We start from the raw sequence: 14,273 nt of genomic DNA on the forward strand, positions 1-14,273 counted from the left end.
CTAGCACGATGGTACTCGGTTACAACTGGGCCGAGTCTCTCATGAAGTCTTGGATACAAATTTAATTCTTTTAATTTTTTGTTATCTTATGTTTTCACTCTGTTACACCTTGAGTAATGGAAGACGTCAGCAACGACAGATCATGAGAGTACATGGAAGGTATGCATTTGAAGAGCACGCAATAAGGGGTATCTTTCTTTTCGAATGCATGCAAAGATAAACGAAAGACATTTGAAGGACAGGACCGCTAGAGGAGTAGAAAAGGGAAGAAATTTGTTCGAAACCCCGATGAACTAATTAGTCCAATTCAATGACCGTAGGTTCTTGGGCGCGGACAGCCGGGCTGTGGCTACCACTAGACACGTCCTTCTTGGTACGCACGGCAACAGGGCCGAAAGGGCTTTCGGCCTTGCGCTTCGGAGAAAAGGGCCTGTCTGCCGCGGGCGAAGTCTCATCGGTATCGTACTTGGGCGTCCAGGTTCCATCAACTTTAATCTGGATTGCTCGAATCCCATTAAGTCGGTGTGTACGGGCAAGCTGGGCATGTACCTCGACAAGGAACTGATCGACTACTAAGAACTGTGGGCGTGCGTCTCCCTTGCAGATCGGGCAGCGCCAGTTATCGACCATGGGTGTAGGACCGGATACGGACTTCCTGGTTCTTATGAAAGTGTCACGATCGAAGCATTCATGGTGGTTGCAGTGGCGCGAGCGAACGGGGACATCGAAGATGCGTGCCATGAAGGGGTCCACTAGGTCGATTGTGAGGTTGTCGGTGACAACTGCCAGGTCATCGTCATCGGTGGTGGGAGAAAGACGCTTTTTGATCGCTGCACGAGAGTCCGCGGCAGAGATGGATTGGACCAGGCTGAGTATCTGGTCGAACTCGGCAACCTCCATGACTTCCACTCCGAAGGCGTATTTGGAGGTCTTGCACTCATCCTGTCCTAAGATCATATCGAGCCGTACACTGTTTTCGCCTGCTTTGAGGCTCTCGGTGATGTCCAGAGGCAGGTCTTTTCCGTTGTGAACCTTCCGGCGCACAAAGAGCTCTTTGTCATTCACACTAATGTAGAAGACACTAGGCCAGAAAGTGCTGGCGGTGGACCAAGTCTGCTCCGCCACGGTGTTTGAATCGCCAGGGAGACGAATGCATCGCAGGCGAATAGTCCGGCAACCGGGCCTAAAGGTCCAAACCGAATGTTGGCCTTCCTTCCCGTGAGCTACGTGTGGGAACTTTTGGCGCTCATCGTGCGTGAAAGAGAAATTCCACGTGTAGATCGACTGGTCAACGTTGACGAAGGTTGGGTATACGACGAAGGTATCGAGATAGGTAAACAAATCAGTCTCAACCTCATTGCCATCTGAACTTCGTTTTACCAGCTTCTTCATAGGATCGCGGAGATCGACCATATGAAGACCGAAACGCGTTGGATTTGGGTTCACCATCATGGGCGCTCTGTGGCCGGGTACCGGGAGGAAGGCAGAGTTAGGTAAAGGCTGGAAATGCTGTCCAGTAGGCGGCTGTCCCTGAGGAGGCACGCGTGTGCTCGGCGAGGCAGACTGCAAATTCATCGAATGCTGTCGGTTGTAATGGTTATTGGGCATTTGCGGTGGCAGCGGGTGCTGGGCCATATGGTTTGTTGTAGTGGGTGTTGTGGTTATGGGCGATGGAGCGTAGAGTGACTGTGATGGATGCGCAGAGGTGAGAGCACTCGGTTGGAGGGAGGCGATGGAGGAGTTAGCAGGCGCTACTGAGGTTGTAGGCATTGTTCGACGCTGCATTTGTTGACCATGTGGACCTGGGGGTGCTTGGTGCCTCCGAGAAGGTGGTACATGTCCCGCTGCCTGCATGTGCATTTGCGTCTGTGGACTCATCTGCGGATTCATTTGTGAATTCACCAGATACCACAGTCCTGTTCCCTGCCACTGTCCTTGCCCCTGTGACATGGGGTTGTAATAAGGACTTTGCGGGGTATTCTGCATTGGTGAGTTTACGTTAAATTGATGCCCAGGTGGGCCAACAACCTGGCCCTGGGGCAAATTTGAGGGGAGAGGCTGCAGAGATGCACCGGGTGGGGTTAGAGCAGGCGAATTTGCGGCAGGTTGACTCACACCAGCAAGCGAAGATCTGGGATGGGATGGCGGTAGTGGGACTTGAGACATGGTTTGATTCTGAGCTCTGGGAGGTCGTACAGGGTGGGAGGAAGATGGTGTCTGTGATTCGGATGAACGTGGGAAGTTGAGATACTCTTGGGTAATTTGCCTGTTGAGAGCCTGATGGGTCGTCTCTGGAGCTTCAGATTCCTTGCACCGCTGGAAAGCTTTAAAATCTGTCCAAAACAACTTCAGCAGTGCTTCGATGTCTTTATCATGATGAAGGCGCCGTGCAGCACACGTAAACATCACCGACATCAACATCGGGGACGGACAAGCGAGTGCTTGCCAAAGACGAGACACCAAGGGGGGATGTTGGGCCTGAAGAGAGTGATTCAAGATGCCCTGCCATTCAGTTGCAAGCCGTGCTAAAAACTCAGAAACACCGGACAACATTTGGAGGTACCACCTGCTCTGCATCAACTGCTGTGGAGATGCTGGGAAATGGGCGAACACAATGACGGCGGCATCATGCATCTTTCCATTGTCTTCCAGAAGAGGGATGAGTGATCGCATGCCTGACTCAGGGGCTCTAATCTGACCCAATATACTTGGATCAATGCTATATTGGCAGTACAACTGATGCGTCACCAAGTAGAAAGCGTCCTTACGACTAATGGCATTGCACAATAACTGGATTCGAGGCCGAGTAATAGTCGTGTCTCTGCGAGCAGGTATTGCTCCTATCGCAGACAACTCGTTTACCAAGGCATCCAATTGACCAGACCATTGTTCCCATACCTCATTGGGAATGGCCGCAGCCCCAGTTCCCCCTATCTGCAGCGGGCTAGGTCGCGACCCTGAGACTATGCTTCCTTGTGTGGTATGGGCTGTGCGTGTGCCTGTGTTCGAGGGCGAGTTTGTGGACCGGTTGGGTCCCATTAGAGGGGACTGGGTCGCGCTTCGTGACGTGGCGAGCCCGCTAGGAGGTTGGACCGCCATGCGCTCATCATCGCCACGTTGTGCCGTGAGTTGTGTAGAGATTGGTGGCAGTGTGGGAGGTCTGCTTGAGACGATCGCATCCGCGTTCACGGGACTTGGATGAGAATTTGTACTGAGAACTGGTGAGGGAAGAGCCGTAGCTGGCGTGTCGGGGGTTTTTGTATGAATAGAACCACGTGAGCGAGGTTGATTAAGGGTCTCACCGGGCGTGACGGGGGACATTAAGACAGCCTGGGGGAGGGATTCGGGAGTGACTGTAAGGTCGACCTCAACGCGTGGATTTCCCGTAGCCGAGTTCTCTGGGGCGTTAGTCTGCGGACCCATCCAGTTCCTCCGCACGCCGCCTAAAAACAGATTGGCAGTAGTGTTAGACTCTTCAATATGATCAGCACTAGCGTGCGATCGAGATTTAGGTGAGACCATGACGATCGAGTAAGTGTAGAAAGCATCAGGATGGTTTTGGTCGAGTCTGTTTAAAGTCCGTTTAATAAAGGGCGCTTACAACCATGTTGGAACAAAGAATCCTAAGAGTTTAGCGCTTAGATACCAGAATAGGAATGGATCCGTGCAGAGTGAACAATAGAGGTAGGGAACTCTCTAAAACTATGTGAAATAGTTATAATTACAAATAAATCATAGTTATCCCAGAATAGATCCTAGGTCTAATTCCTGGACCTTATAAATTACATATACATAATATGATCCATCTTGGGACTTGGGCAAGAATCCATGGATGACCGGGTTCATCTGCATATAAGCAGTACAATATAGGTAAGTACCTTAGGTACGTACTATGTACGAAAACGGAATACTGAAACTGTTCAAGTTATGTTGCTAATTTACCAGTCAGGCTAGTAATTATTATTGTAATTATAAGTAATCACCATTGAAAGTTCCAAGGTTGTGCCACCCCTCAGCTCAACATCTCTCTCTCTCTCAACCACGGAAAGCGTCAAGTCCAGACTTTTTCCAGGTTCTTACAATTTGCACACGTCACTTTCGCCTTTCGCCTTTCGCCTTTTCTTCTTTGCAATTTTTGGTATAATTTGGGTATTATACATATATTGACTATATTGGCATTTGTGTGTCTTAGTGTCTTTTTCCCATCATCCCTGGTCCTTTTCTTTCTGGTATGATATATATCGTGATTGCACAGATATAATCCTTCCTGTAAAGAACAAAAAATACAAAAAAAGGAAAAATACACAAGCTACCCTCCCCGAGTTCGGGATCCTTCGAGGTTCGTGCTCCCGAGCCCCGCGAGTTGTTTAACCTAATCACTCTCTCTAATCTCCATCTCTCTTTTAGATTTCTCACATTCTCTCCCCTTCTTGTCTTCGGTGAAGTCACATTACTCTCTCCCAGAGGGATACGCGGTTGCAATTTGCAAAAGCAAATTTGCACTTTCTCCAAATGTCATGTATTGTGTTTTCTCTTGACTTTCTTCGAAACACGGAATATTGAGAGATGGTTACCATGGGCCCACCACAGGGTGTTCGTCCCGGCGACATTCTAGAGGTTCTTCGTAAGTGACGTCGTGTGCGACACCTCGACTTTGGAGGACTGCTTCTCAGGATGCGCCCAGCTTCTAACACTCCAAACTAGATGAATTTGGCGGGCGCGGAGAAGATGAACTGATCATGTTACCCCGCGACAAGATTGAATTAATCGAGTTGGATGAAGGATTTGGAGATGCCTGGTACTATGGCAAAAACCTTAGGACGGGACAAACTGGTCTCTTCCCTGCGAGTATGCGCCCTCCCCAAGACCGCCGTCAGCAACCCCCCCCGACTATTCACCAGCTAATATTTCCTGCGCGACAGACTTTACTACTAAACCAGGCGCCCCAAGAAAAACCCTCGCTGAGTCGCCAGTACTCGTAGAGTCGCCAACGCAATTGGAATCCTCTGCGCCCGCAGATTCATCGTTCGCATCAGTCGGGAGTGGGCAGAGCACCCCTCAAGCATCGCGCCACGCTAGCTCCGACGATATGCAGTCACCGCAAATTGGTTCTCCCACACAGCATCGATCCGCCTCGTCTCCGCTACCTCGCCCAAGTCTGGCGGCCGATATCCAGCAAGCCTTTCGTGGTTCGATGGACAACCATGTGAACGGCGAAGAAAGTCCGGTCATGAATGAGACCTTGAGCGTCATTGACGAGCACATCACGGATATGAACACCCCACGTCACAGTGTATCGACCCAGGAACCCAGGACGATCAATGATTCCGGCAGCGAGTACAGCAGCCATATTGGCCACAGGGCTTCTTATATCAACGGACATGAAACCGACGACGAGGAGCAGAGTCATCCAACCGAGCAAGAGGTGCGAAAGTGGAGTCAGTCACAGACTGCAAGATGCTTGCGCGGGCTCGGTATTGATCCAAAACACTGTGACATCTTCGAAGAACAAGAGATCACCGGTGATGTGCTTCTTGATATGGATCAAGATTTCCTTTTTATGAAGGAATTCGATTTTGGAGTCATGGGCAAGCGGCTCAAGACCTGGCATAAGATCAAGGCATTCCAAGAAGAGACCAAGGGTTTCAGTCAACAGCAAGCCCGGAAAGACTCCATCTCCAGCTTCTCGGGGCCTTCTGATGAACGTGCATTGTCTCGCGCTGGGCACACCGGTCCACTTCTTCCTCGGATTCCTACCTTGTCAGAAAAGAACGGCGCTGGTTATCCACGAGCCTCTGCCCCGGTGCAACACCCCCGATTGGCTAGCAACAACAGCTCGCCGATGACACCGCATACCCCTCCCTACAGCCATGATTCACCGAGGAGAATCTCTGCGGCATCGCTCCGTGATCTCAACCAAGCGCGTCGTCATTCTTCTATTGATGCCACCCAACGCGGCATGTCTGATTCGGTTGTCGTTGGTCACCAAAAGAAACCTTCATTTGACCGGTCCTGGACTCTGAATTCCGGCCCCCAATCCATGCCCGTTCGCCCAGGAACCTCCGCGGGAACTAGTCCGGGTGGCTTGCAGAGTGGACCGCTGACCGCTGAGTCGGGTTCTCACACCAACTCTTATATCAGCACCCCAGATCAAATTGAGGACCTAGATCGGGGTTATTTCTCAGGAACCGAGCTCGACTCACGCCGAACCCGCCGGGTTCTACAGAAACGGGGCTCCACCGGTGTCGGCGTAAACAATCACTCGCGCAAGTCAAGCTATGCAGAAGATCAATATAGAGTGATGTCCCCGGCGAAGCGACACTCGCGCATTGGCAGTGTGGACTCGATCCGTGACGCAGCAAAGCATGTCTCCACGGCTGCTCACGCCTATCACGGTACGCCACCGAAGAGTCGAATGCGGAGCTTGAGCACGCGCGTGTCAACCGATAGAAGTGGGAACAACTCTCACTCGTCAACCACCGAGAGCAGAACCAGTAATAGTGGGTTCTTCGCCAACTTTTCTCGGGTCAACAAAGGTGATTCTGAAAGCTCTTCTTCTCGCGCTTCGCCGATGCAGTTCCAACCATTGAAGAATGCTGGGCCCAAGTTCCGCCGAGCTATGGGGCTTCGTGCTATATCCGACGTGGTTGGAAAGAAGATTGACACATCTGCGTCTCCTGACTCACCGCAGGAGTCCGAACCTATCTCTGCTCGCACCGGATCTACGACTCCATCAGCGACATCCAAGAGCTCGGAACGGCATAGTACAGATGGGTCTGGTAAGGCTGCCACTGACGGGCACGGATTTGTAGTCCGGCCTCGGACCGTCAAGTCCAAGAAGGAGACTAGCGCCTATACTCGGGGTCTCGAGAAGAAGACACCGCATGAACAGATGGATGGTTGTGACTATAGTGGATGGATGAAGAAGAGATCCTCCAACTTGATGACCACCTGGAAACCCCGTCTGTTTGTACTGCGCGGTCGTCGTCTGTCCTATTACTATTCCGAGGACGACACCGAGGAAAGAGGCTTGATCGACATCACCGCTCACCGTGTCTTGCGAGCGGATCAAGACCCGATTATCGCTCTACATGCAACCATCACCGGCTCCACCGCGTTGCCAGCCAATGCCAACAACACCGTGGATACCCCTGGCGGCACGAAGCTCACCACCCCCTCGGTCATTCAATCACTGACCACTAAGGACGGCAATGGACCGTTCTTCTTCAAGCTGGTGCCCCCAAAGTCAGGCAACTCGCGTACCGTGCAGTTCACAAAACCAGCCACCCACTACTTCCAGGTCGACAATGTCCAGCAGGGTCGTCTGTGGATGGCAGCGTTGATGAAGGCGACCATTGAGCGCGATTTGGGACAGGCAGTGGAATCCACCAACAAGCAAAAGACTATTAGTCTGAAACAAGCTCGGCTGATGAACCAGCGACCGCCGGAGCTGATGCCTGCTTCAGGCAGCACCAAGACCTCGCAGACCATCAATGAGGAAGAGGAAGAAGCGGGTCTCCAACTCGAGGGCTTGAATCTTAGTCAGTCTGATGCCAACTCGTTCGAGGATACGAACGGCAGTCTGGACATTAACAACACAGATGGAGGCCTCGAGCGACCTCTCTCTAACCCCCTTGGAGACTTGGACAGTGGCCACTCATCCTTGCTTCCAGATCCTCTGGCCAAAACGGAATCTAAGTGAATATTTATTTGGGCCCCTATTATTTGTGTGTGACCTTGCTTGGAATTACTTGAAGGACACCTTTTGGCCATTATTGTTTTCTTTTTGCTGGCGTTTGATGTGATATACCCCTCGCTCAGACTTCTTCCTTTGTTGACTCGGGCCAATTTCGTCATTGCAGGTACGTTGGTCGGGGGATTTATGTGGGAGTATGTGATTAACTTGCTTATGGACACGAAGTTGACTGGAGCTGAGTGTTCTTTCCTATACTAATTGCATCTGCAAATGTAGATACTATAATAATTTAATTTATTCAACTTTGGCCATTTGCTTCTCTTCATCGTTCTTATAGTTCTCACCGCCCAAGGTACCGCCAACTCTTACTACGGGCATTATATAGCCACCATGCTACCGACGTTGGTTATAAATAGCTTTAAATATTTCTCGATATGTATTACGATTGTCAATCCTTGCTGGGGTTGTTTATAATAACTCAATTATAAGTTGCCCTCCTTGTCTTGGGTAGTTCAATCCTATGTTGTATGGTGTCACCGTAAATATGTGCTATCTTTATCGATTAGCGATGTGCGCACTTTTGTTTCTTCTCCTTTCCACTGTTCAAGACAACTCTTTTCAATATGGTGTATAGGTCTTTATAACATTTATCCTTCTTCTGTCATTTTAGATTCCTCATGTCCCTCCGCTGGCTGCTCTCCCGCACCTTTGCGCACCTTCTTCCAATTACAGTGATCGCCACTGTTTACCTCTATCTCTACCCAGTTCTCAACGGATGCGCTTTTCCTCTACCACAGTCTGTCTCACATTCAAGTGAGAAGCAGCTATATCGCAATTCAGTGATCAACACGCTTTTCCAACACCTTGGTGTTTCAACCTCAGACACAAACGGTCAACCCGCCATCTTTAGACTCCTAGTCCTCGCAGACCCCCAATTGGAAGGGGATTCCTCGCTCCCTTTCCCCGAGTATGAATTATACCCTCGCATGCAGACGCACTGGCGCGCCATCCAGGAAGCAATCGGCAACTCCTCCACTTCACCTCTACTGAACGAGGATGTCCTCTCAAACATCACAACCGGTCTCCAAACCCTCGCAACTGAAGACATTCCACGCGCCTTCAAGGCAGGTGTGAAACGCCTCGACCTCTTCGGCAACGACTACTATCTCGCGCATATCTACCGCACCCTCTTTTGGTGGACCCGGCCGACGCACACAACAGTGCTGGGCGACTTGGTGGGAAGCCAGTGGATCTCCGACGACGAATTCGCCTGGCGCGGACACCGGTACTGGAACCGCGTGTTCCGCGGCGGAGAACGGGTCGACGACAACATCACCAGAACCGGTGCTGCCGGTTGGAGCGAGGGTGAAGGCAATAATGCGCCGTTATTGGAACCCCTGGGCGCGGATCGGGCCTGGTCCAGGCGCGTTATCAATGTCGCCGGAAACCACGATATTGGATATGCGGGGGACATCAGTGAGGCGCGGATGGAGCGGTTTGAGCGCGTGTTTGGCCGTGCGAACTGGGATGTGCGGTTCGAACACCCGCCCATCGTGTCCTCCTCTGCGTCTGAGTCTACTGGAGACCAGCTTGTTACCCCTACTCTGCACCTGATTAACCTCAATTCCCTCATGTTCGACACCCCGGCGCTTTCTGCGGAGATCCAGAGCCATACGTATTCTTATCTGAACGAGCTGATCGCCCGTCGGCTCTCGCCGGTCGAGGACCGGTCGGCTTTTACTTTGCTTCTGACACATCTACCCCTGCACAAGGAAGATGGGGTGTGCACGGACGGGCCGTATTTCTCGTTCCGCGATTCTGACGATAAGGATGGTCCGGACGGTGTGCCCCGGTGGCTAGACGGTGGTCTCAAGGAGCAGAACCATCTCAGCGATACACTCAGCGCTAGCGGGGTTCTGCAAGGCATCTTTGGGCTGAGCGGCGACGAGAATGCGCTTGCTGGTGGCCAAGGCCGGAACGGGCTCATTCTTACAGGACATGACCACACGGGATGTGATGTTGTTCATTTCGTTAACCGCACTGAAACAGCCGACGACAACGGTTCATCCCAAGCTTGGAAGTGGGCTGCGGAGCGCTTCAATAAGAGTCGGCACATTGACGACCCTTCTATCCGGGAGGTGACCCTCCGCTCGATGATGGGAGAGTTTGGTGGTAATGCCGGTCTCCTTTCGGCGTGGTTTGACGAGGTCGCTGGCGAGTGGAGCTATGAGATCACTATGTGTCCAGCTGGTGTGCAGCATGTCTGGTGGGCTGTTCATGTCCTTATGCTAGTAACGCTGGGTGTGGCTCTACTTTGGTCATTATCCAGTAGTGCTCAGGTGAAGACGGCTCCTCAGAGAGTCGATTCAGTACAGAAGACTCAAAACGGACAGAAGAAATAATTGGGTTGTAGATTGGTTTTTTGTTTTATTGTATCAATAGCATTGGATAGAAAGAGCGCTTGCATTTGGATACATGTATTGCAAAATATATATCTTCACAACGGTGTCAACCAGATATAGAACCATATGACGTGACCTCTTTGAGGTTGTGTCTGGTTGCGCAACTCTGTATGTACAGAGTAGAAACCGACTACCTCTACGAAAGGTCTACAAAGGGTATGTGGAGGGTCTACGTAGAGCCATTGGTGGTCATATCAGAGTTCATATATGCCAAAGAACAAACAACCAGGACCAAGTCCCCTCCCATACAGCCTGCCTAAAACCTTTAGGCCAGCCCTCGAGGTAACGGGCAAGGCGGTGCAAAAGGATGTGATTTTAAAGTAATACTTCCGAGAGACGCCAGCAAAGGGAGGGAGAAAAGACGAAGATGGAGGATAAAACCGGCTTTAAAATAAAAACAGTTGGATTTCGTCAAATGGACACCACCTGTCCAGCTCCCATTTTAATCCTATGGTCTCATATGCACCGCATTCCAGGTCCCAAGCAGATTTGAGGTTTGGTATCGTTCTTTTTCTTTAAAATTCGGATTTTCTCTCTTTACATAACGACACCGGAGTTGGAGGCAATACGCTAGAAGAAAAAAGTGTTAGTTTAGGCTCGGACGGGTGCAAATGGAAATGAATCCATTTCCATATGGAGTGTATAACGTACGGGCCAGAGCTCAGCAGCTTCCTTTCCGACGGGACCGGTGATGGCGGAACCCTTCATCTCACCCTTGGCGTTGACGATAACTCCTGCGTTGTCCTCGAAGTACAGGAAGATACCGTCGGGGCGGCGCCAGGGCTTGCTCTGGCGGACGACGACAGCGGGCATAACCTTCTTGCGGAGCTCGGGCTTTCCCTTCTTGACGGTGGCCATGACCATGTCTCCGACACCGGCAGCGGGGAGACGGTTCAGGCGGGCACCGATACCCTTGACGGAGATGATGTACAGGTTGCGAGCACCGGAGTTGTCGCAGCAGTTCATCACGGCGCCACTGTTTGACGAAAAAGGGACCCGTTAGTGAATTGTTCTAGATTCTTTAAGACGTCGTGTTTCGAATGCTGAAAGCGGAGATCCATTTTCGTTTCCTTTCTTCCCGCCGATTTTTTCGTTTCTGTTGCATGGCGTATGTTTTGCTGGGGAGGTTTGATCGATTGGAAAATAACTTGTGGGATCCGGCGGGCAAGAAAGGCGCATTCGAAACAGACTAGACGATAAGGAATTTGTAGACGTACGTAGGCAGACCGAGAGTCATCTTGAGCTTGTTGCCGGCGGCACCGCCACGACTGTTCAATCGTTAGTGAATTTGCTTCTTGTCGATTCGTTCTTTTCCCAATCCGAGCCCCATTCTATCCTCTCGACAAAATGGTGTGGTGTTGCTTGTCCATGCTTGCAAAATAATTCTGTATCGGTTCGGAATCGAATGGGGCCACGGAGGGAATCGCTGGGAGACTCACCCTCTCTTAGACATGATGGCTGATGATCACGGGGGAAGTTGGGTGAAAAAGGTTGGCGACAAGAGGTCGAACGTCGAGGATCCAAACTGGAGGTGTGCTTTCTCGCTTAGTGGGCAAAGTGCGTAAAATCTTGGCGTTGGGAGGTGATTGGCCGCCCAGCTCCATCGACTTTGCCCTAATGCTAACCCCATTTGGAATAGTGCCAAATGTTAATGCCTGAGGCGCTAATCATATACTTCTAGGGTTTAGATGTCGTGATGTTTGGAAGATTGCATTTCATCGAATAATACATTCGCGATCTCAAAAAAGAATAGACGAAAGAAACACAGATGGCACATGAATGAAGATAAAATATGAAATGATTCATTGGTAGTCCATAAAAACAACTCGTCATCCCCCGAAACAATTCAAGGTTAAACCTTGAATTGAGTCTGCCATTCCGCCACGAGTAATGCCCTCCCGTGTCAAGCAAGATGCGAGCACGCTGTTAAACCGATAACACCTTTCTGCCATTGTCCGTTGCGCCAGACCCGATATTGTCGTCTTTGCATCACAGCCGATTACTCCTCTTTCTTGGGTTCTGCCATGGGCTCCAAGTTCTCTTCCTTGGTCGCCGTTGCCTCCGTGTCCACAGTAGGAGCAGAGGCTTCGGCACTCTTCTCGAGGGTAGAATCAGCAGCCTCTTTCGGAGGGGATTGGGCTCGCACAGGGGAGGCGGCGGAGCCCTCGACCAGAGATTTCTCCTCAGTACTTGGCGCTTTAGCTGGAGCTTGTTCCGAGGTAGTGGGTTCAGCGACAGCAGCAGCGTCCTCCATGGTAGTATCTTCCTCATGAGGGTGAGGAGACTGATGTTGAGAGGCAGTAGGGGCTTCCTGTTCCTCGCTTTCCATAGCCATGTTATCAGCATCAGTAATGGGGGTTTGATCGGCGTGCGAAGCTTGCGGGCCAGCAAAAGGCGCCTCGGGTTCAGTGCGTGGGGCATCAGTCATCTTAGCATCAAGGGCGAAGTCCATTTCTCCGTCAGCCGCAGATGAGCCATCCTGGGGGGTTGCCATGCCACTATCCAGCCCAGAGTCCGGCTCGAGGTTTCGGTAGTTGACTTGGTTGCGACGACGCATGCCGCCTGGTTGGCGACGAACACCGTTGGCGGCGTTTTCGTCTTCGTCCTCGCTATCACTAAGCTCGCCAGCCTTTTCGGTGCGTTGGTCGAATCGTCGTTGTGTGAACCGCTTGTCTTTGTTCTCATCCTCATCAAGGTCATCCATAACGTCATCAGCCTCGTCGTCCATGCCGTCCAAGATGGGGTTCCGTGGGACATCCGTCATTTGAACTGAAGGAGCAAATGCCGTGCGCTTGAGGTTTTCGACAACCTGGTTGCGAATCTTGTCCAGGTATTCTTTGGTATTGGCATTGTCCATGTTGGAGGGGCGGACATCAAGCTGATAATCAGGAGCGAAGTACTAATGCAATTAGTACTAGTTATCTTGGAAGAAACAAGAAACTTACCTCATAGTAGTCATTGTATGGCAGCTCGGACCCCAGGGGCTCTCCGACAAGGATACCGGTCTCATAAGCCCATGTCCGTGCAACGTTGCGCATGGTGTAACCACCACCGCCAAGAACCAAAGTTGGCAGATCAAAGCTCTTGACGAAGTTAACACAGTTGGCGTGTCCTCGCATACTCAGGTTGAAGCAGCCCAAGCGATCACCAGATAGACTGTCACCACCGCACTGAAGGACTACGGCCTCGGGGCGGTACCACTCCATCACGCTCTTAATAACGGGCTCAAAAATGCTCTTGTATGTCTCATCAGTGATGCCATCCCGGAGAGGGAAGTTAACCGCGTAGTTTTTGCCCTGCCCAACACCGATGTCGCGAAGCTCACCGGTACCAGGGAAGTACTCGCCGTACTTGTGGAAAGAACAGGTCATGACGCGATCAGTCGTGTAGAAGGCCTCTTCGACACCATCGCCGTGGTGGACATCAATATCGACGTAAAGGACTCGTTGTTTGAAGCGCAGAAGCTCCAGGATTCCGAGGACGATATCTTCATGAATGTTAGCTTCTGGGACGGACGTTTGGAGGACCGAAGCAAGATACCATTGACATAGCAGAAGCCACTTGCTTCGCTCTTCTTGGCGTGGTGGAGACCACCAGCCCAGTTGACGGCAACATCACATTTGTTGCGGTTCAGTCGTGCGGCGCCTTCCATACTGCCTCCAGCGCTGATCCCGCAGAACTCGAAAAGACCGTCGAAGACGGGGCAATCGTCTCCAACATTGTATCGGCTCTGTTCCTTCGAGAAATGGTCCATATTGTCGGGTGTGACCTTGGACAAGAAGTCGATATATTCATCGGTGTGGAACTGGGTCATCTCGTACTTGGAGGCAGGTTTCGCACGCTGATTTGTTAGTGCAAGGGTTAAACAGATAGGAAAAAGATAAAAGAGTACTCACGTAGATCTCCATTTTCTTGTAGAGGCCATAGTTCATCACCAAGCTGTGCGTCATGCGAATGCGATGAGGCTTCATGGGGTGGCCCGAGACATAGGCATAGTTTCCCACATCGGAGTCGTAGAAGTAAGCGACTTTCTTATTCTTAGACCCAAGGAGCCTATCAGAGATAGGTTCCAGAGCCATGTTGCAGAAAGCGACTGAGGGGTCACTGGGTTGAAA

General features: G+C 51.2%; 5 protein-coding genes across 5 annotated transcripts; 2 read left to right on the forward strand and 3 right to left on the reverse strand.

Annotated features, from left to right (window-relative positions):
- Positions 1-297: 297 nt before the first annotated feature.
- N7525_000607 (MIZ zinc finger domain protein) lies at positions 298-3,522 on the reverse strand (the record flags this gene model as incomplete). The annotated part of the gene is made up of 1 exon (XM_061211630.1): positions 298-3,522. The coding sequence occupies one exon, from the start codon at positions 3,520-3,522 to the stop codon at positions 298-300; it is 3,225 nt and encodes a 1,074-aa protein (XP_061070856.1).
- A 1,044-nt stretch (positions 3,523-4,566) lies between these two features.
- N7525_000608 (putative polarized growth protein (Boi2)) lies at positions 4,567-7,702 on the forward strand (the record flags this gene model as incomplete). Its single annotated transcript, XM_061211631.1, has 3 exons — positions 4,567-4,624; positions 4,705-4,848; positions 4,923-7,702. 3 exons carry the CDS (start codon positions 4,567-4,569, stop codon positions 7,700-7,702), a joined length of 2,982 nt encoding a protein of 993 aa, XP_061070857.1.
- A 671-nt stretch (positions 7,703-8,373) lies between these two features.
- Positions 8,374-10,098, forward strand: N7525_000609 (uncharacterized protein; the record flags this gene model as incomplete). Its single annotated transcript, XM_002562177.1, has 1 exon — positions 8,374-10,098. One exon carries the CDS (start codon positions 8,374-8,376, stop codon positions 10,096-10,098), a length of 1,725 nt encoding a protein of 574 aa, XP_002562223.1.
- A 597-nt stretch (positions 10,099-10,695) lies between these two features.
- Positions 10,696-11,611, reverse strand: N7525_000610 (60S ribosomal protein uL14; the record flags this gene model as incomplete). Its single annotated transcript, XM_002562176.1, has 4 exons — positions 10,696-10,728; positions 10,810-11,134; positions 11,376-11,426; positions 11,598-11,611. The coding sequence occupies 4 exons, from the start codon at positions 11,609-11,611 to the stop codon at positions 10,696-10,698; spliced, it is 423 nt and encodes a 140-aa protein (XP_002562222.1).
- A 546-nt stretch (positions 11,612-12,157) lies between these two features.
- On the reverse strand, positions 12,158-14,237 carry rpdA (histone deacetylase RPD3; the record flags this gene model as incomplete). Its single annotated transcript, XM_002562175.2, has 4 exons — positions 12,158-13,057; positions 13,104-13,645; positions 13,699-13,999; positions 14,055-14,237. 4 exons carry the CDS (start codon positions 14,235-14,237, stop codon positions 12,158-12,160), a joined length of 1,926 nt encoding a protein of 641 aa, XP_002562221.1.
- Positions 14,238-14,273: the final 36 nt, after the last annotated feature.

This window comes from Penicillium rubens (genome assembly GCF_028828025.1).
Source record: "Penicillium rubens strain IBT 27055 chromosome Unknown utg000001l_segment0_segment0, whole genome shotgun sequence".
Classification (NCBI taxonomy): Eukaryota; Fungi; Ascomycota; class Eurotiomycetes; order Eurotiales; family Aspergillaceae; genus Penicillium; species Penicillium rubens.